Source organism: Rhinatrema bivittatum, chromosome 1 (genome assembly GCF_901001135.1).
Source record: "Rhinatrema bivittatum chromosome 1, aRhiBiv1.1, whole genome shotgun sequence".
NCBI classification, from domain to species: domain Eukaryota; kingdom Metazoa; phylum Chordata; class Amphibia; order Gymnophiona; family Rhinatrematidae; genus Rhinatrema; species Rhinatrema bivittatum.
In genome coordinates this window covers 446,111,436-446,134,675 of record NC_042615.1, presented here as the reverse complement: position 1 = coordinate 446,134,675, position 23,240 = coordinate 446,111,436, and the positions used below count along the sequence as shown (strand labels likewise).

The 23,240-nt window shown below is 40.8% G+C and overlaps 1 protein-coding gene across 11 annotated transcripts in view; it reads right to left on the bottom strand.

Moving 5' to 3' along the window:
• Window positions 1-23,240, bottom strand: part of KDM4C (lysine demethylase 4C) — a 1,194,550-nt gene that overhangs the window by 435,329 nt on the left and 735,981 nt on the right. For 10 of the 11 annotated variants that reach the window (XR_003857317.1, XR_003857316.1, XM_029605175.1 and 7 more), the window contains one exon: window positions 12,640-12,821. Coding sequence is in view for 8 of the 11 variants with exons in the window: in XM_029605175.1 (XP_029461035.1) it covers window positions 12,640-12,821 (182 nt within the window). In the remaining 3 variants the exon portion in view is untranslated. Of the gene's footprint in view, window positions 1-12,639; window positions 12,822-23,240 lie in introns of those variants that run through there. The other variant, XR_003857320.1, reaches the window with a different exon arrangement.

Sequence of the window (23,240 nt, the reverse complement as noted above, 5' to 3'; positions counted from 1 at the left end):
CGGCAGCAATATACGCTTAATAGAACAGGCGCTCAATACAACAGGCGCTCAATAATATGCAGCAGCAATATACGCTGTAATACAATAGGCGCTCAATAATAAGCGGCAGCAATATACGCTTAATACAACAGGCGCTCAATAATATGCGGCAGCAACATACGCTTAGTACAACAGGCGCTCAATAATATGCAGCAGCAATATATGCTTTAATACAATATGCGCTCAAGAATAAGCGGCAGCAATATACGCTTAATACAACAGGCGCTCAATAATATGCGGCAGCAACATACGCTTGGTACAACAGGCGCTCAATAATATGCGGCAGTAATATATGCTCAATGATATCCAATATGCTCTCAGCAATAGGCGGCTAGCAATATACGCTCAATGATATGCAATAGGCTCTCAGCAATATGCGGCTTAGCAATGTACGCTGAACAATATGCAATATGCTCTCAGCAATATGCGGCTTAGCAATATACGCTCAATGGTATGCAATATGCTCTCAGCAATATGCGGCGTAGCAATATATGCTCAATGCTATGTAATATGCTCTCAGCAATATGCGGCTTAGTCATAGACCTGCGCCTATCATGGGCGCTCAATACCTGAGTAAGGCCAACAAAATGGCGCCCTTCCACGGCGTGCCGCCCACAGGCCACGCCGCCGATCCTCGTTCCTCGGAGACCAAAGAGTAAGAGATGTACGCCTTACCTGATCCTCGGCGCTTCCCGGCTAGAACCCAGCGGTCTCCGGCTGCGGGGGGAGAGGGCAAGCACCTTCACCGCAACGCTTTGAGGAAATGCACCCGCTGCCTCGTCCACGCCGGGACCGAGGCGCCTCGTTTGCCCCTCCCGAGCCTCGCCCGGGGGCTACGTCCCTGCCGCGATTCGGCCACCGGACCGAGGACTTAAACCTCCGGGGGATCACGGAAATCACCCTGGGAAACTCAACTGGGGGAGGGACCTTAGGGTATCACCGCAGGAGTGCGGGGCTCGATGGTGCTGTAGAAGTTTTAGTAAAAAGAAAGTAGAAAGTAGATTTGGAAACACGTTCAGCGAGCGTGCAGGCTCTCCAAACTGCTTTGTTTTCCTTAGTGTAGACAGATGGACTCAGCATCCCGCCCAGCTGCCTGTGTACATGGGTTTCACCGATTCAAGGTAAGCCATGTCATCTGTTTCCATAAGAGCGTACACTCTACCAGGTGTCAACGCCTTCCGGTTGGGAATGCTGGCGGTCTCCAGCTACTATCAATCGGTCAGGGGAATCCTGTTTCACTTTTCACTGAGCGTCAGTACACACATCCATAACAGCTTTTGCAAGGAATATTACTAAGTTGCTACGCTTCCTGTGGGGGTATATATACACCCGTGCTGACGTCAGATCAGTCTCCAACTGCTAGCACGAGCATACTATACCCATTTGTTCTGAGTCCATCTGGCTACACGACAGGAAAGAAAGAAATAAAATGAATCACATGCCTGCTCCAGGTGCCAATCTCTGACCTCAAAAATTAATGTAAAGAGCCTTGTCTTTAATGCTTTTTAAAAAAATGCATTATCTGATAAAAGACGTAGGTTCTCAGACATTGTAATCCAAAGTATTGGACCTGCAACTGAGACTGAGCAATTTCTTACTTCTCCTAAGTGAGCTTGTAAAAATGCTTAGTACAGCCAGCAATTCCCTGATAGCTGAACTTAAAGATTGTTATGGAGTATAAACATGTAATGTCAAACCTAGCCATATAGTATCATAATTGTTAAGAATTTTATCAATCAGAGTAAGGATCTTGTAATCAATCCAATATTTAACTGGGAGCCAATGAATTGAAGATAAGATTGGTGTATATGGTCATATCTAGGTATTCCTGTTAGGACTCTAGCTGCAAAATTCTGCAAGAGTTGTATGTGCCTTAAAACATATGCTGGTAAACCCAGAAAGAGCAAATTACAATAATCAGGCCCTGAAAAAGTATGTCAGTGTATTTTGATCGGGTATTGAATAAAAATGACAAATATCTAGACCAATGAAAATTGTGTTATAAAAGCATAAAGTGAAAATGCTGGACTGCGCATTGATCAATAAGGAAGAAATCCTTTTGTTCTGATTTGGTATTAAAGACGACTGACACATGAAAAGACCAATCAAAACCATTTTATATTATTACAGGAGAAAAAAAAACATCTGCAGTTAAGCTTGGGTATTTAATGACTGATATATATTCAGATGAATCAGAATTGTTTATTTACTGGGATTTCATTGGTGCTTCATTTAAAACTAATTTTGTTGCTGACCATTATAGTTTTTAAACATGATCATAGGCATCTGCCACAGTTGAAGCAGTTGATTGTTTGTGAATCTCATATCTGCCCATTGTGGTAAGTTTGAAATTATTGTTGGTAAAGAATTTTCTAAAAAAGAATGGATTACAAACCTTTTTTATTTGTTACTTTTAGTTAAAGTTTGTAGGAAGCTTTCCAGATGTCTCCCTGATGTAGTCTGGACAGCAAAACACTGGGCAGATTGGAATTGTTTTCAAGATTTGAAATAACTGCATTCAAGAATCCTAACAGGATACTTTTTTTCTATGGAAAAGATACAGTTCAAGTACAGTTTTTGTGGGCCCAAAACAAATTTCACATAGACTTTAACTAGAATTACGCTTCCTAATATTAAGTGTATTCTACAGCTAAATTCTTAGTATATCATTTGTCACAGCACAATACAGAATGAAAAATTAAGGAGGTTTTCCTGACGCATGATTTTGTCTTATCACCAAATCTTGGATCTATTCTAAGATTTGGTATCTGAAATCTTTTCCTTCTAACAAAAAAAATGTGTGGATGGTGGTGCGATTTAAGCGGGTACCTTTTTTGGATTTACCCCACAGATACCATTTGGTGACACTGATCTCTGTGGATAGTTGGACACTCTTTCATAGTCCTTGCAAAGCAGCAGGCCACACTCAGCAGATTTGGACATGGCCTTGTATTATTGGCCAGAGGATGGTATGTCTGGTGAATTGGGAAAAGGGGCATATTTTGAACCAACTTTTGAATCTCCTGCATACCATAGGATAAAGAGGGATATGCCTCAACTTGCTGGTCAAACACCTGGGAGGTAATTATCTCAAAAAAATGAAAGTCTCACATGGATAAATTCCATTAGGGATATCATATTGCATCACTAGATGGCCAGGGTTAGATGGTGGGGAAGATGCCAAGCAAAAGTAGACAAGCAAATTAGAAAAGACTCAAGCAACCTCGATGTGTTACACCTCTGACACGAATGGGCGGATGTCAGTTTTTCCAGACCGATTCAGACAGGATGGGGTACATCCCACCAGACTGCCCACAACTTCTTCATGCAGGAATCGAAACATGTAGCTTGGGCTTTTGACAGTTTCTGGTATGTGAGTGGCCCTACCTGCTCATTACTAATTTAACTGGGTGAGCAACTTAGACTCCATATGGTAGGGGGCTTGAACATTGTATTTGGGGGAGGGGGAATTAGTGTAGGGGAGGTGACTTAGAGCATCATGAAGGTGTGACTTCAGTGTCCCAGTTACTGAACAAGTAAATGCTGAATCAATAGAGATGTGACATGACGGACCATGGCTTGGGCCATAAAAACACACGATAGCTCTGCTTACCCACTACAGGAGGGGAGGCTAACAGGTTTGTAGTATGAGACATTTCAAAGTGGCCAGGTTCCATAGACTGGAGGCAGGGTCCATGGGGTGACTGTTAGGGATCTGTTGCAGAGATACTGGAAGGCACCTCCTAAGGTGGACAGATGTTCATAGGCTAAAGCACCTAAATTAGATTCTCTTGTCAGATATCTGATAAATGGCTGCAGCCATTAAAATCTAATTGTCTAAGTCTCGTTTATGAGCTATGTGTCAGTGGGTATGGGGGGTGAGTGATCGATCAAAGTGCCATGATTACCCCCTGTTAATAGTGAAATAAAAAAATAATAATAATAAAATGGCTCAAAAGTTAATCTAAAAATTAAATTGGAAGATACAAAACACACAACCATGGAAACAAATCAAACTTAAAAATGAGTGGCACTTAAGACACTTGAATGTGTTGAATATTTCAAATATTTTAAAATATACCAGTTTGTCATAGAACAATTACTAAGTAAAGGGTATCAGAGCCAACTGTAGAGCTCAGCTGAAAACAGAGCCTGCAGTCGTCCCATAAAGATCAAACATTTAGCCCAGCATGTGCTATATTTTGTTACTGATAGAACAAGTTTCTGTAAATGATAAACTGTATCTAAAAGTTAACCAATGTAAAATAAACTCATATGTCTTAGGCTCAAAGTGAATCTTTATAAACTCAGTTCCAATATTAAAAAAACCCGAAACAATAAGCCCTAATACTGATGTATAAAATAAAGTCATGATGATACATATCGGTCCCAACAACATCTGATGAAGATGATTTGCTGAAATATTGGGTGATGTTGAGGTATTGTCAGTATTTCCCCATTCTTAGAGGGCTTACAATATAAAGGCCTTATTTACTAAGCATTTTTCCATTAGACACAGAATGGGAGAAAGATTTTAGTAAATTAGGCTCTAACAGGGTCATTCATCAAAATGAGTTATGGCGTTTCTGCCCACGATAATGTGTTAACAAATGGGTTAACACCATAACACATGCGATAGTTATGGTATTGCATGCTGCAAATGCAATTTTTTCAAAGCAGCAGGATTGGGAAGGGGTTTGGGTGGGATTAACGAAAATGAGGGGCATTATCGCTCTGTGCGATAGCGTAACACACACTATCGCACGCTTTTAACGTCGGAAATAACTACACTTTTACTGGCTTTAAGCTGTGCGAAATGCAGAAAATGGCTATAACACAAATCGTGCTTGGGGAGAGGGAGAGGAATGGAGTAGAGAGAGAGGGAGAGAAAGACTCTGGGGTGGCACTCATACTAGTCACCTATTTATACAGCTATAGGAGGGCTAGCTAATAAATTGAGGTGAGGTTTTGAGATTAGTTTTACATTCAGAATGAGACGTACAAACAGCACTTAGCTTGATGGACTCTCTACCAGGGTTCTATCAAGCTAGGGTGCGAGAAGATTGAAGAAATCTCATCTTTGTGTGACTTTACTCACTCCAAATGATGTCAAATCTTCATTGAGGTCTACTGTGCTATTCGAACGTCTCACTCTGCATATAAAACTGGTCCTCCTATAGTGATATAAATAGTTCACTATTATGAAGGCCTTATAAAAAGGCATTCTCTCTCTCACTTTCGTGTAAATGCCAGTCTGGGCACTTTGCGAGCAGTGATGTGCAAGTATCACGGGGTGTGAAAACTTTACCGCATGTTGTGGTAAACTACCTATGCTAAGCGGTAAGATAGGGCATGATGCAATAATTCTAAAATTATCATAACCAAGCCCCTTTTTCTTATTGCAAGCATTATCCATGTTAAATTATAGCATTTTGATGAATCCAGGGGTAAGTCTGTAGGTGAGGCAATGGAGGTTGGAGTAACATGCCAAAGATCAAAAGAAGAATCAACAAGATTTGAGCCCTTGCCTCTGTGGTTTGCAGCCTGCTGCTCTAATGACTAGAATTCTCCTCACAGGAGTTAGATAGGTTGAACAAAAATAAATAAACCAAACAGCAAAACCAACATAATCAACTTCAGATGCAAATGATGTTTTCTATAAAATAAATCAACAAATATTTGGTCCCAAAAGTAAACAGGAATTTAGCATGTGAATATAATACTAATGAACCTTTAAGGATGAATGGATGCGGAAAAGTCTAGGGAATCTGCATTTAATATGCTACTAGCTAACTTTCCATGAAAAATGACAGGAAAAAGCTATTTAAACAATGTGTGTAAATGAATACATTTGAATACTGTAAAAAAAATTGGCACACCGCATTCATCAATCCACAACTTTGTTTTTCAATATCTTCACTGAATCTATTGTCTATCTTTTCTTGTGCCTGCAAACCCTTTGTCTTTCCACTTTATCTCTTCAATTAAATTCTCTTTGCTCTTTCTTTTGTTTTCTCATAGTCTTGCCATGATTTCTATATTCAAATGTCTATTCTCTGCTTCATCTTGCTTCTTGCTTGTGACATTAGAGGACAATTTTCTTAATCATGCCCATATGTAAATAGTGAGAAACTAGCATACACACACTGTCTGAAAATTTCTTCCCCCATGACTAAAACCAAATATACCACAACACATATTTTAAACCTTATTAACATAAGGTGCCAAGAACCAAGAAACAGATTTTAATTTTATTTTGTGTTCATTTTAAACCTGTTAGGGGCCAATTTTTAATTGGACATTGATGGCAAACACTAAAGAAATCCAATCAGTAAATTTCCCGAAAAGTCACCACAGATATGGTTTTTGGACCCTTAGCAGAGTTCCAAGACACAAACAAAGTAAATTATACAGATAGATTGTACCTCATCTTCCAACAAATTAGGGAGCTCATACTAATTTCAGAACATGTTTTTCAATACCTGATTAGTGAAAATTTTTTTTTCCATTTTGAAGAATGTAAACAGCAGTACATAGCCATATTATACAGAACATAATAGATACTATTTAAAAAAATGGGGGGATTTTCATGTTACCTGTAGTTTTTGAATACTTTTTCTTTGAAAACTGCCTAAGGAGAAAGCATACACAGAGATCTCTTGTAATCATTCCCTGATAGAACCATAAAAAAAATTGTAGAACAGAAATTTCTGTAACAAAAACAGAATCATATCTGCTCCTTCTCTCTCTCCCTCCCCCCTTTAAGTGCAATTCATATGACAGGAGAGAAGTACCCCAAGCCTTATTAAAGAACAATAAAAAAAAAAAAAAAGTTAACACTGCTCAAAATTTATGGGGTAGTGTTCAAAAGTAGACTTCCTGCTCTATATGACAGAAACTGCATATACAGATCCCATAGTTTCAGTTTCAGAAAAGTTTTATTTTTAACAGCCAAATCATTTTTCCATAATATACTGGTGGTGCAGGGCTCTCCACAATAGCAACAGAGTAGGGACGTTAGACACTAACCACTTGTGCAAGATAGCTTTCTTTACTATAAGCAATACTTATCTTACCCCCTGTTTAATGCATTTATTTTTTAAAGTGATTTCATTTCATGAAAGAGAAAGATCTGGATCTTCAACAATAACAGTATACCTGATAAACTATGAATATATCCTTGCACTTTACCCCCAAACCCTTTGATAAGTGGACAGAACTGATATCCCAAGATACCCACCTCCTTTTAAAATTTAAAACTGTTGGACTGGGAAAATTTCAACATATGTGCATGTTTCCTAGAAAAATAAAACTGCATCAACAATTTAAATTGGGTTTCCCTTAACCCAAAAGTTGTAAGAGAAATAATCTTAGAGAAAGATTTTAAATATTGAGATGGAGTAAAATCCTCTAATGTCACAAGAAAGAAGCACGATGAAGCAGAGAATAGACATTTGAATATAAAAATCATGGCAAGACTATGAGCATGGCAATTTCTTATGTTCTTATGTTCTTAAACGAGCAAAGAGAATTTAATTGAAGAGAAAGTGGAAAGACAAAGGGTTTGCAGGCACAAGAAAAGATAGACAATAGATTCAGTGAAGATACTGAAAAACAAAGTTGTGGATTGATGAATGCGGTGTTGGCCATAGAGGCAAAAACTCATAATAAAAACGTTTTTAAATATATCCAAAGCAAGAAACCTGTGAGGGAGTCGGTTGGACCATTAGATGACTGAGGGGTTAAAGGGGCTCTTAGGGAAGATAAGGCCATCGCAGGCCATTGCAGAAAGACTAAATGAATTCTTTGCCTCCGTGTTTACTAATGAGGATGTTGGGGAGATACCAGTTCCAGAGATGGTTTTCAGGGGTGATGACTCAGACGAACTGAACGAAATCACTGTGAACCTGGAAGATGTAGTAGGCCAGATTGACAAACTAAAGAGTAGCAAATCACCTGGACCGGATGGTATGCATCCTAGGGTTCTGAAGGAACTAAAAAAATGAAATTTCTGATCTATTAGTTAAAATTTGTAACCTATCATTAAAATCATCCATTGTACCTGAAGACTGGAGGGTGGCCAATGTAACCCCAATATTTAAAAAAGGCTCCAGGGGCGATCCGGGTAACTATAGACCAGTGAGCCTGACTTCAGTGCCGGGAAAAATAGTGGAAACTATTCTCAAGATCAAAATCGTAGACCATATAGAAAGACATGATTTAATGGGACACAGTCAACATGGATTTACCCAAGGGAAGTCTTGCCTAACAAATCTGATTCATTTTTTTGAAGGGGTTAATAAACATGTGGATAAAGGTGAACCGGTAGATGTAGTGTATTTGGATTTTCAGAAGGTGTTTGACAAAGTCCCTCATGAGAGGCTTCTACGAAAACTAAAGTCATGGGATAGGAGGCGATGTCCTTTCGTGGATTACAAACTGGTTAAAAGACAGGAAACAGAGAGTAGGATTTAATGGTCAATTTTCTCAGTGGAAAACGGTAAACAGTGGAGTGCCTCAGGGATCTGTACTTGGACCGGTGCTTTTCAATATATATATAAATGATCTGGAAAGGAATACGACGAGTGAGGTTATCAAATTTGCGGATGATACAAAATTATTCAGAGTAGTTAAATCACAAGCAGACTGTGATACATTACAGGAGGACCTTGCAAGACTGGAAGATTGGGCATCCAAATGGCAGATGAAATTTAATGTGGACAAGTGCAAGGTGTTGCATATAGGGAAAAATAACCCTTGCTGTATATACACGATGTGAGGTTCCATATTAGGAGCTACGACCCAGGAAAAAGATCTAGGCATCATAGTGGATAATACTTTAAATTCGTCGGCTCAGTGTGCTGCAGCAGTCAAAAAAGCAAATAGAATGTTAGGAATTATTAAGAAGGAAATGGTTAATAGAACGGAAAATGCCATAATGCCTCTGTATTGCTCCATGGTGAGACCGCACCTTGAATACTGTGTACAATTCTGGTCGCCGCATCACAAAAAAGATATAGTTGCGATGGAGAAGGTACAGAGAAGGGCAACCAAAATGATAAAGTGGATGGAACAGCTCACCTATGAGGAAAGGCTGAAGAGGTTAGGGCTGTTCAGCTTGGAGAAGAGACGGCTGAGGGGGGATATGATAGAGGTCTTTAAGATCATGAGAGGTCTTGAACGAGTAGATGTGACTCGGTTATTTACACTTTCGAATAATAGAAGGACTAGAGGGCATTCCATGAAGTTAGCAAGTAACACATTTAAGACTAATAAGAGAAATTTCTTTTTCACTCAACGCACAATAAAGCTCTGGAATTTGTTGCCAGAGGAGGTGGTTAGTGCAGTTAGTGTAGCTGGGTTCAAAAAAGGTTTGGATAAGTTCTTGGAGGAGAAGTCCATTAATGGCTATTAATCAATTATACTTAGGGAATAGCCAATGCTATTAATTGCATCAGTAGCATGGGTTCTTCTTAGTGTTTGGGTAATTGCCAGGTTCTTGTGGCCTGGTTTTGGCCTCTGTTGGAAACAGGATGCTGGGCTTGATGGACCCTTGGTCTGACCCAGCATGGCAATTTCTTATGTTCTTATGTTCTTAATTCTTGCTTCCAAGCCTTCGAGCACATTAGTATACTGAGGTGGAGGTTCTCTCTGCATAAAAAGCTTACAGAAATAGGAAATGGTGTGGTGGGTCAGATCTTCAGTATTAAAGAAGTCTAAGAGTAATTCCTATTTTATGGGAAACCTCTTGCAGGTGTAAGGAATACGCAGGGACGGTAACCGTCAAACAGTCTTGCGGAAATAGGTATATGTGCGCATGCTGGTTCGTGTCCAGAGGCATGGACATTTTATAACATACATGCAAATGAGTGCATATTATATAAAATCGGTTGTATGCGCATACATGTGCTCACAATTTTGTATGGATACGTGAATGCATGCACAAATGCCAGCTCTACTGTGTAAGGTGGGGGATTTTAATAGATACACTCACTGAGGCAATAGCCCTTTTCCCCAGTTTGCTCATTTAACGGAAATCAGACCACATCACCCCCATACTCAAAGACCTCCACTGGCTCCCCATAACATCCCGCATCCTCTTTAAAACCTTAACCATAATACACAAATCCATCCCTACAACTCTACCTGGCTAGATGAACCCTTTTGCCCCGTACGCTCTGACCGACCCATGCGTTCTGTCAACAAAGGTACCCTAACAGTACCTCCTATCAAAAAAGCTCACCTCTCCACCACAAGGGATCGCGCTCTCTCCATTGCAGGCCCTAAACAATGGAACTCCCTCCCGACCACCCTCAGACTTGAGCCATGCTACTCCAAATTCAGAAAAAAACTAAAGACATGGCTCTTCCGACAGGCCTTCCCAGAATAAATTGTCTCCATCTACTTACTCCTCTCATCCCCCCGAACAATCCTCTTATAAGCGACTCCCAGATTGTACTCTGTTAATAGCCTCCTGTAAATACTGTATATAGCCCTTTGTATTTAATTCCCCTGTTTTACATCTCAAAGTTAATGTTCCCTTTCCTCCTTCTTACTGCTCTATGTATTTACTCCCTCCCTGTTAATTGTATTTTCAATCTCTCAGTTACAATGTAAACTGGTATGATGTTTGCATACTAATACCGGTATATAAAAGTTTTAAATAAATAAATACCCCCTGTTATTTCGTCTCCCTTTAATCCTGAACCCTTAAAACCCTGATAACTCATTTTTTTATTTTTTTTATTTTAATAGTTACACACCGTCCATAGCAGAAGTAAATTTATGTGCTAGAGAACCTCGGCGCACGCTTGTGCTTGTAAATATGTCCGGGCACAATTCAAAGTAACGTCCCAGAATGGCCATGTCCCACCCATGCTCTGCCCAGACCATGCTCATTCCCCTTTTCAAAGTTTGTGCGTATACCTAGAGATACGCTCACTCACGTGTTTTAAAATTCACGTGGCGCACACGGGCCCCCTGGTGGCTGTCCGTGGGATATTTTTTCGGTTTTGTTTTTTGTAGTAAGGCAGAGAACATCCACACAGGTACTCACACTCATTGGTTTTCTCTCCCTCACATACATACATAGGCTCTTTCCCCTCCCCACATACACACACAGGCTCTTTCACACTCACTAGCTCTCTCCCCCACAGGCTCTCGCACATACAAGCTCTCCTCCCCCCACACACACACTCACAGCTCTCCCTCACATATACACATACCCACATACCCACAGACAATCACACACTCAGACTCTCTCCTCCCTCATACACACAGCTCTCTCACACCAGTTATTTTAAACTTTCATGACTGCTCCAAAGTTCAATAATAAATAGTCAGGGCTATATTACATTGATTAGGAGAGCAATTTGCTCCTATTATTTCAACAGGTAGCCACTTAATCAGCACAGGCAGTAATTCTATTTGCTTTTCATTAATTTCAGCTGTCAAAAACAATCAGTTCTGAAAATCCACATTGATTCATATGCAAGAAACATTTTATCATAAATCACTGAACTATACCATGAACTAAAAAAGTAAAGGTTTGTATCATGTGTCCTCTATCCCAGGCATTATATTACCCTCATGATTTTCTAATATATCTATCAAATGAGAAGGAAATGGCCAGTAGTAACCATAAAATTTGATGCCGTGTATCGTCTTCTGTCGGCAGAGCTTGAGCTCCCTGCTTGTCTGCTGTTCCCGGGATGCATCTTACAGCGAAGGTCGGCGAGGCGCAGGTCAAACATCAGCTGTTTGAACTGCGTGTGCTACAGAGGCCCCTCCAGTTCAAACAGCTCTCTGTCGGTCTGCTGGTCCCGGGGTGTCGCCAACCCTGCGGCACCCCGGGAACAGCAGACCGTTTGAACTGGAGGGGCCTCCATAGCGCACGCGGTTCAAAGAGCTGATGTTTGACCTGCGCCTCGCCGACCTTCGCTGTAAGATGCACCCCGGGAACAGCAGACAGGCAGGGAGCTCAAGCTCTGCTGACAGAAGACGATACATGGCATCAAAGTTAGTACAGGCCATTTCCTTCTCATTTGTTTAGATATATTAGAAAATAATGAGGGTAATATACTATATATATTATGATAAAATGTTTCATGCATTTGACCTGCGCCACCATACTGATTGGACTGAGTTGGGAGGAGGAGGAGGGGGGGGGGACGGCGCGCGAGAGGGAGAGACGCTACATTCACTACATAAAACGCACAGACATTTTCTCCCCACTTTTGGGGAAAAGAAAATGCATCTTATGGAGTGAAAAATACGGTATGTGTATGATGCTGTTCCTGCTTTCAGCATATTTTTTAAAAAACTGGGTAACAAATAAGAATGCATAAATACATATTGCAAATAAAAATGCATACATTCATACTAAAAATAATAATAAGTATTATAAAAATTAATCTTTGATATGTGCATGCCTAACTCAGGCAAGATGAACATTTCTAACCTGAATACAAAATGTAAACAAAATTAAGGGGTGCTCATGAAATACAAGCACTACAGTAACCAGCTATGTCGAAAATTGTCAATGATTGTTTTAAAATACTTCTAAATCCCAAGCAGAGCATATATGATAATCATCCTTACCCTGTAATAAGGTAAAACCAGAGTACAAATAGCGCAGTATGGATCCATTTGGGCAGCCGATGCATTATACTCTTTTTCAGCATGGAAGTTGTGCTTTCTTTGCTGCCAAAGGTGGACAAGAGGTTTGGCCCAGGACTCTGTTTCTTGTACTTCCTCTTCTATTAAAGGAATTTCAGGAAGCTCTTAAGAAAAAATAAATACTTTAAAGTATTTGATTCTTAAGATGAAGGAAAACATGTAAGCTGCAAATAACCATGAAATACCAAATCAATTATATGCATTTAGACTAAATCTACTTGTAATGTCAAAGCAAATTCTTTCACTAACATCTAGCCATACTTTTCTGTCTTCAGTTTTAAGAGAAAACATTTCATTGTAATAAAAAAAAAAAGTTTGTTTCAATCCTGGATAGAAAACTGGTCTCAAACAGAATCTGATGCTGATATAGCAGCCAAATTCTTTGCGTTAGGAACCTGCTCAGTTTGTGACTCTTGACAAATACAAAGCAAATTTTCATATCAAAAAGTCTTGAAGAAACAACTTAATAGATTTTGAAAAGAAACAATCAATGGCTCTTCAACACTACATTTAGAAGAAATATATCAGCAAAAGATAGGCATTCTTCTCAACAGCAAGCAAACTGAATTGATGGCATAGATGAGTTGCTCAGTTCCTTGAGGTATATACAAGCTACTCAGAAACTGGGCACTACTTTGAGGAATGCAGAGAAAAAGAAGAGAAAAATCAATGGTTTCCGAAGAGCAAAGTTTTCAAACCTGCTTAGGAAACTTACGCCTGCTGGTCTTCCAGTTTCTTCACCCACTGCCACATTTTTCTGGTCCTCCTTCCCATCCCCAGTCTGCCTTACACCTCACTGCCTTTCCTCAATTCATCCTTCTGAATCTTGCCATCAATCCTCTCCATCTCCCCTTCTGTTTTGATCTATCTCAACCTTGCACTGTCCCTTATCCACTTTATTTTAATCCTGTCCCTCCATCTCAGTTTCACTCTTCTCATCTACTCCCTCTTACTCTTTCAACTACCCTTCCCAGAAGCCTTCTCTCCATCTCCAGCGAATTCAGGTTTTGTATAGATACTTATATCTATACAAAATCTCAGTTATGCAAACATATATAAACATTTCAAATTGTTCATTAAGAGGCCAATTCACCAACACATAGAATTACTCAGGGTTACATCACAAAACATCTGTGGCAATATCTAGTGGCCAGACTTAGGGTCAGTTGGACCCTGGTTCAGCTCTTTCAGCTTTCCCATGTGAGCAATGAAGGAAGTGCCTAAGCAAGGGTCACAGTAGCAGTATATCATGATCTCAGCTTAAGATTTAGATTTTCAAGGTACTGGAAGAGAGGGTAGGTTATGGTTGGGGAGGGGAAGAGAGACAGTGGTGGGTTAGTTTTGTTTAAATTATTGTGAATCAGGGAGAAGGATGGGGGAGGCCAGTCCTGGACCCCTTCAACTTTGGGACTTTAAATCCTGTCAGAGGGGTTTGGAGGCAAATATGGTGTAGATTCAGCCTTTCAAGACCCTTGATTTGGAGCTTGGGTGGGGGACACTGATTGCATCACTGATTGGACCCATGAGATTATTTTAAATTTTAATCAGCACCACTTAATCAGCTACATTCTTTATGGATATAGCTGGTTAAGGATAAAGCTATCCAGCTACACAAGGTAGGATAACATTAGACCTGTCTTGCATTTGGCCAAGTAACCTATTCAGCTAACGCCAAATATTGAAGTTAGCCAGACAAGCTATTTAGCTAACTCAACCCCATCCCAGAACACCCCCAAAAATGCCCCTTACTTATTCAGCTAAATTTTAACCAGACAACGACTTATCCAATTAAAAGTTAGATAAGTACCAGGGTAATCAAAACTTGAATAGTGGCCTCTCTACAGTACATTTTGTATCAAGATATGCAATGACAAATATCATCCACTCATTAAAAAAAAACCAAAACGCTAAAACCTTGCTCTTGAATTAAAAATTGCCAATGGGGTCAAGTAAATGTTACAAAGATGAGGTGCAAGTATTGAACCTTGCAGTATTCCACAAGACAACATCTTAGGCATAGAAAGGATATGATCTCATTTGACTTGATAGGTATGCTCACAGAGAAAACATCTGAACATTCTAAGTCTATCCCCAGAGGGCCTATTTTGCCAAGTATATCAATGAACAATTTAAGATTGATGGCGTCAAAGGCTGCACTCGTTAGTGAAGATAATGATTGTAGACTTTACACCATGTGAGTTTGACTTCAATGCTTAATTCCACTAATATGAATTCAGTACTATGACTGCACTGGAAGCCTGATTAAAGGAAATGATGTGCATTAGTGTTGGTAACAAAATCTGTTAACTGATATCCTATAACTTGTTCAATAATTTTTACTACGAAAGGAAGATATGATATGGGACGATAATGACCAAATATTGTAAGATCAAAGATGTCCTATTAAAACTGGGCAAATTCGTGCTGGATTTAGTAGTGAAGCTTTTGGAATAGTTGGTGGTTAATGGGTCTAATGGAGAAGTACTAGAACACGTGGAGTCAAGCTTTCACTTTACTCCTATTGGGGAAGACAAGTTATAAGAGGAAAAAGTACTTATCAGAATCCCTGGAGTACAGGCATATTTTTCAGAGACATCCAAATTACTTTCTAAGGAGTTTTCCTCCAATGCAAATTCATTATGGATCATATTTGCAAAAATATTTGCTGAAAGCACAGAGATATTCACTAGAGATTCCCTGGTTTTATTTGTAAAGTTAGTAATAAGCTTATAGAGTTTTTGGATTATTTTCAAGTTTTCTTAGCTTAATTAATTTCTAGGTGATAAAATATATAATCTGATTTGCAAAGGTATTATCAAATTTATCTTTGCACCACTTCCTCTCAAAGTGATGCATCTGTCTTTTTATCATCCTAAATCCTGGATGATATCTGTAAACTTCCAGGCTTAGCTGTTCGTTGCTTTACAGCTATTACCTTATCAAAAGCAGAACTAAATATGTTGTTATAGGCATCCATCTGTAAATTACAGGATAAACTGGAAAAATTAGGAACATTTTCCATGGATGATATTTATTTTATATCTATTTTCCGCTTTTCGGCACTGTTGCATATTTGGGCTAATGTGGCTGCAGGAATAGCTCAAGAATATAATAAGACTGGACTAAGTTATGGTGCAGTTATTTACAGTGCTTCAAAGATACAAGAATCAAGATAGTTGCTCACCTTGCGTCAAGCACAACCAATAGGCATTGCCTGTAAAAATGCAAACCCCATGGTGAGTGAAAAATGCTAAAGGACCTGCAACTGAATTGTTTTAATAAAGCTCAGACATTTAAAAACAAAGTTAAATGTCCACAATCTGGGTATTTTGTGAGGTCTTACCAGCTCCCTAGGGCCTCCCCGAGCCTTTCTAGGTCTGGGTTCTTATGATAGGGTGAAGGGAACCTCCTTTCACCAGAATACCTTGCAGCGTTCTACCTTAAGGAGGACTGGGTTAAAACCTTGAACTGGGCTCCTTAAGGAGGAATGAGGGAGTTGTCAGTACACTCTACCACAGGCACTTCAAAGCAAATTATATTCAGGTATTGTAGGTATTTCCCTAGGGCTCACAATCTAAATTCGTACCTGAGGCAATGGCGGTTTAAAGTGATTTGTCCAAGGTCATAAGGAGTGTCAATAAGATCTGAAACTTGGCTTCCCTGTTTCATAGCTCACTGCTCTAATCACTTAAGCATTCTTCTGAGTACCTCATCCAGTGCCACGGCCATCCCCACATTGCTCAAACCCTTACCTGTGGGAGATCCAGGAAGTGGTGTCATTGGGGGTGGGGGGATTCTCGTTTACTTATTTAAAATTCTTATGTTCCACCTGTAGTGAAACATATCCTTTTGCAAAAAAAAGGTAGCCGAGTTTTGCCTCAATTTGGCACTCATAATTTGATGATGCCGAGCTAAGAAAATAGAACAGCCTGCCGCCCACTCCAAAGCTTTGGAGTGGGCTTTGGACTGGGCCAAAGCTTCGGCAAAGCTCTGGCCCACTCCGAAGTTTCCAATAGCATCTTCTGTAGGCCCTCCATCTTCTGGGATGGTACTGCTGTATGCTCAGGGACATCTGACCACAACTATAACAACTGGTAGTGTCATAAGAACATAATTAGTGCCATACTGGATCAGACCAAAGTCCATTGAGCCCAGTATTCTGCATCCAGCAGTAGCCAGTCTGGGTCACGAGTACCCACTGGCTCACCAATCTATTTCTTGTATTTCACTCCCAGGGTTGAGTGCTGACTTTCCCAAGTCTATCTGGCTAATATTTGTTTATGGACATTCCCTTCAGGAACTTGTCCAACCCTTTTTTGAACCCTGCCATGCAAGGTCCTTTGACAACATGTTCTGGAAACAGATTCCATAGCTTGACTGTGTGTCAAGTGAAAAACTACTTCCCATTATTTGTTTTAAATTTGCCAGTTGCTAGTTTCATGGAATGTTCCCTATTCCTAGTGTTATTTGATAGAGTAAATAACTGTTCTGTATTTACCAATTCCACCCCACTCAATATTTTATAAATCACAACCATATCCCCATATCAGTCATCTTTTCTCCAAGCTAAAGAGCCCTAATTTGTTTAGCCTTTTTCCATAAGGGAGCTTTATCATTTTTATTGCCCTTCTCTGTACCTTTTCTATGTTGCTATGTCTTTTTTTGAGATAGGGCGAACAGAACTGCACACAATACTCAAGGTGTAGTCATATCATAGATCTATACAAGGACATTATGATATTTGCAGTTTTGTTCTCCTTTTCAAATATTTCCTAACATTCTGTTTTCCTTTTTGATCACTGCTAAACAATAAAATGAAGAATTTAAGGTATTGCCCACAAGAACACCTTTATCCACATGCTTATTTATACATTAAAAAATATCTAGCAAATTGGTAAAGGAAAACTTCACTTTGCGAAATCCATGTTGACTCTCCCCTATTAAATGATGACTACTAGGTGGTCAGTTATTTTGTTTTTACAAAAAGCTTTCTACCATTTTGCCATCAGACTCAACCAGTTTCCAGATCACCCCTGCAGCCTTTTTTTTTTTTTTTTTTTTTTAAAGATTGCGTCACATGGATCACCTTCCAGTCTTCTACCACCACAACTTTTTTAAACAATTGGTTGCATATCATCAGAAACAGGTCCACAATTTCAAGTTAGAGCTCAACTTAAGAAGAAATTTAGGGTGAGTACGGAGGACCACTCGGTCACGGAGGAACCTAGTGTCGGGTGAGTATGCAACAAGGGCTTGTAATTCAATGACCCTTTTAGCAGAGGCGATGGCTATGAGGAAAATAATTTTCCATGTTAGACTTATTTATTTATTTATTTATTTCAGATTTTTATATACCGGCATTCGAGACAGCAGTCACATCGTGCTGGTTCACATAAAACAGGGGTGCATAGTAAACATAACTATAACAATGGTGCGGAAAAGGCAGTTACATATAACAGGGTGATAAGAACTTGGCTGAGAAGGAAGAGAAAGGACAGGTTATAATTCACACAGGTAAACGATAGAATATAAGGTTAACCATGGAGTAGTTGGAGAATAGTTAACCATGTTGGAGATTAATTAACCATGGTGTAGTTGGATATTAGGGGTGGCTTGGGGTTGTTCGATCAATTGGCCTCCGGGAAAGCTTGTGTGAATATCCAGGTCTTTAGTCTTTTTTTGAAGGTTGAGATGCATGGTTCTGTTCTGATGTTTGAGGGGATGGAATTCCATAACGGTGGAATGGCTGTAGAGAAAGCCCGGTTTCTTAGTGTGCAGAGTCTGGTGGATTTGGACGGTGGTACCTGTAGCGATCCCTTGTATGCATCTCTTGTCGGTCTTGACGAATTGTGTAGTCGGAGAGGGATCTGTAGGTCCATGGGAGCCAGTTGGTGTATATTTTTGTATGTGGTAAGAATGGCCTTGTATATTATTCTAAAGTGTATAGGTAGCCAATGGAGGCTCTTTAGCATAGGGGTTATGTGGTCCCTTCTCCTGGTATTTGTCAGAATTCGTGCCGCTGCATTTTGCACCATCTGAAGCGGTTTGGTGTATGAAGCAGGAAGGCCAAGTAGGATGGTGTTACAATAGTCTAATTTTGAAAAAATGATTGCTTGTAGAATAGTTCTGAAATCTTGGGCATGGAAAAGCGGTCTAATTCTTTTCAGCACTTGTAGTTGGTAGAAACAGTCTTTGGTGGTTTTATTAATAGTGGCTTTGAAATTCAGGCGATTATCAATTAGGACTCCTAGGTCTCTCACTTGTGTGATTGTTGGCGTGGCTTGTTGTGCGGAGATGATGGTGCTGTTTTCTGAGGCGATGAGCAGGAGTTCAGTTTTGCCGGAATTTAATACCAGGTTTAGGCTGGTGAGGAGGAGTTTAATTTTTTGAAGGCATGTATCCCAGTAAGCCAGAGTTTTTGCGAAGGAATCCTTAATGGGTATCAGGACCTGGATATCATCCGCGTAAAGGAAGTGTTTGAGGTTGAGGTCGGTGAGAAGTTGGCACAGCGGTATGAGGTAAATGTTAAATAAAGTAGGAGACAGGGAGGACCCCTGTGGGACTCCTACTGACGACGGGTGTTGAGAGGATTCTTTGTTCTGTATCTTGACCTTGTATCCTCTATTGCTGAGAAATGATATGAACCAAGATAGAGCTGTGCCTGAGATACCTATGGAGGCTAACTGTTTAATGAGTAATGAATGATTGACGGTGTCAAAGGCTGAGGACAGGTCCAGTAGGATCAGTAAAAAGGCTTGACCTTTATCGAGGCCCAGGATGAGGTGATCTGTTAAGGAAATGAGGAGAGATTCCGTGCTTAGTGATTTGCGGAAACCGTATTGTGATGGGAATAGGAGGTTATTTTCTTCAATGTAGTTTGAGAGTCGGGTGTTCACCAATTTCTCCATAATCTTGGCTATGAAGGGGAGGTTGGCGATCGGACGGTAGTTGTTTGGGTCATTAGGATCTAGATTAGGTTTCTTGAGTAGTGGTTTTAGAGAGGCCAATTTTAGGTCATCTGGGTAAGATCCTTGTGTTATTGAGCAATTTATGATGTCTGAAAGGGATTTGGAGATGGAGTCAGGAATTGATAGAAGCAATTTCGAGGGAATGTGGTCCGAAGGGTGAGAAGATGGTTTCATTTTCCGTAGTATACCTTGGATTTCAATGGAAGAAGTAAGTTCCAGTTCTTCTAAGCGGGAATTTTTGAAGGCGTTCTGAGGTGGAGTTGAAGTAGATGCGGTGTTAGGGGACAGTTGAGTTAGAAGTTTGCTGATTTTGTTGTTGAAAAATAGCGCTAGTTCTTCCGCTTTAGCTTTGGCTTGGTTGGGAGCGATTTCTGAAGGGTTTATTTGAGTGAGGTTAGAGACGTAGCTAAAGAGGGCTTTAGCGTCGAAGATTAGGTGGTGGATCTTGGATGCGTAGTAGTTCCTCTTGGATCTTAATGTACTGGATTTGTATTGGTGAAGAGTTAATTTATAGGTAGATAGAGTGATGGTGCATGGGTTTTTGCGCCATTTAGCCTCATTTTGTCTTAGCAGTAGTTTAAGCTTTCTTAGCTCTAGGGTAAACCATGGTTGCTTTTTGGAGGAGTTGGGGTGAGGATTTTTTGTTGTTAGAGGGCATAGCTTGTTGGCTATCGATTCCGTGATGTTGTTCCAAGATCGAAGCGCTGAGTTCGGATTGGTGAATTCTACTTGGGTGAGAAGAGATGATAGGTGATTGCTAAGATCTTCTGTGGTGCATGTTTTCCTGTAAGTGAAGCAATGTGAGGGTATGCGAGGTGGACTGGTATCTTTTATTGAGAATGAGGAAGTTATGAGGGAGTGATCTGACCATGGTACCTTCGTGCAGGTGGGGTGCTGGACCAGTTTTATTGCTGTATTGACGAAGATAAGGTCTAACGTGTGTCCGGCTTTGTGTGTGGGTTTGTTAACTAGTTGAGTGAAACCTAAAGCGGAGTATGCTGTGAGTAAGGCTTCGCAGTTGGGTGATAATATGGAGTTGTCGACGTGCAGGTTGAAATCACCTAAGATTATAGCTGGGGCATCTAGATTGATAAGGGAAGTAGTTAATTCGACCAGAGGAGAGGCGTCTGTTTCCAGTAAGCCTGGAGGAGCGAAGAGAAGTAAAATTTGGAGTTTGTCTGACGAGAAGAAGCCAAATTCGAGTTTCGAGTCGGTGTGGGAGGAGTGTTGAGTGAATCTGAGGTTCTTTTTTGTAGCTAGGAGGATTCCTCCTCCTTTTTTTTTCTGTCGTGGGATGGAGAAGAAGTTGTATGTCTCTGTGGGTAATTGGTTAATTATTGCAGTGTCTGAAGGTTTGAGCCATGTCTCAGTAATTGCGCATATATCTGGTTTCACATCGATGAGATAGTCGTTTAGTATTACTGATTTCTTAGTTAGGGATTGTGCATTGAATAGTGTTAACGTAAATAGTGTGAGGCCTAGCAGTTGGGTAATGGGAGTGATCACGATTGGAGATAGGGATTTAAGATTGTGGTGATTGGCGTGTCGAGTTGCATGTCCTTTGGAAGGTGGACAGTGTGGGAGGATTGGGATTGGAAAGGATGGAGACATTCTTCTCAGATTGCTGGTGTGGAAGCTGGAGTGGCTGGACTGGATGCTGGAAGCTGGAGTGGCTGGACTGGATGCTGGATGCTGGACTGGATGCTGGAGTGGCTGGACTGGATGCTGGATGGGCTGGACTGGATGCTGGAGTGGCTGGACTGGATGCTGGATGCTGGACTGGATGCTGGATGCTGGAATGGCTGGACTGGATGCTGCGGTGGCTATAACAGGTTTTGGCTGTAATGCAGGTAGTAAACTCCGTATGGCTTCAGCACTTTTACTGTCTGTTACTATAGTGTTGTTATGGCTGCAGTCACTTATGTTGGTATGGGTCGGGGCTTCCTCGGGGCAATACTCTGCCTTACAGCCGCGATTGGGGAATGTTTTTCCCAATCACGGCTGTAAGGCAGCGATTTTTCCCAATCGCGGCTGTAAGGCAGCGATTTCCCAACCTTTGATTCCTATAACTTTTAATGTTATAGGAATCAAAGGCTCGAACGGGGAATGCATGAGCCTTGTAAGCACTACATTTAGGCTCCATTCCGTAACTGGTGATCGTAGAGGAGGCTTAAATTGTAGAAACCCCATGATAGGCCGCCTGCTAAGGGGTTGAGCAGTTAATAGGGCATCCCCTACTCCCAGGTGATACCCTGAGAAGGAACTGAGGTGTACCCATGCGGAGGATATCTGGAGACCAGAATCCGAAAGGTATCCTAGATAACCTAATAGAGATGGAGTGGGGCAAGAAAAAGGGGCCAATACCTTCTTGTGCACACCATTTGGTAAATCTTGCCCATTTCGAACTGTAAGATTTAAATGTGGAAGGTTGTCGTGAAGCTACAAGTACCTGAGAATATCAGTGAGCCTATGTTATGAGATTGACCTGTAGGCAGGCAAATTGGTTCCTGGAGTGATAGGTTGAGAAGTATGGGGAAGCATACTTATCGAGGCCAGTATGACAGTACAGGTTTTGAATGAGAATCATTCAAAACCTGGGGCGATTGCTGGGGCGATTGCTGGGGCGATCAAAGGCGCCCATGGCTAACACATTTTGATGCCTCGGTAGGGAGAAGAATCTGTCCACTCTGTGGTTCGATTCGGACGCAAGAGGTTGATGATTGGTTGACCTCAGCGCTAGAAGATTTTGCTCGCTACACATGGATTCAGAGACCACTCGTGGAGATGGAGACATCGATTGAGATTGTCTGTTAGTATGTTCGGTATGTCTGTTAGATAAGTGGCCCGGTGATTCACGGAGTGTGCAAGGGCCCAGGCTCAGAACTGTGCAGCTTCCTGGCAAAGCAGATAAGAGCCTGTGCATCCCTGTTTGTTCGAGTACCACATTGCTACTATGTTGTCTGTCTGTATCAACAAAGTTTTGTGTGAGAGGCAGTGTGTGAAGGCATAAAGGGCATAACGCATGGCTCAAAGCTCCAGGAAGTTGATCTGAGACTTTTTATGCAGTGGAGTCAACACATTTTGGGTTTGGAGGGTATTGATACGAGTTCTCCAACCTGTTGGATGCGACCGTGGCCAAGATCATCTGAGGATTTGATACTGGATTGGTGTTATGGAGCAGGGACGAAAGCGGTGGAATGGCTTAGAGCCACTAAAATTTTAAAATCCATTGAGTCCTTCTCATGGTTAGTCTGGCCATAGGAGTAACTCCTTGTTTGGATTGACTCCTTAATAGGCAGTCTTTCAGGAAAGGAAAGCGTGAATGGTGTTCTTTGTAGATGAACGGCAGTCACTGCTAGGTATTTGGTGAAAAACACAAGTTGTCGAAGCTATTTAGAATGGCAGAACTTAGTATTGAAAATGTTATTGACTCACTATGAAGGGTATAGAAAGTCCAGAGAATAGAGGCAAACCCGCGTTGTAGTAAGGGAAGCATGGTGCCGAGAGACACCATTCTGAACTTTTCTTTCTAAAGAAATTGAGATTTCTGAGGTC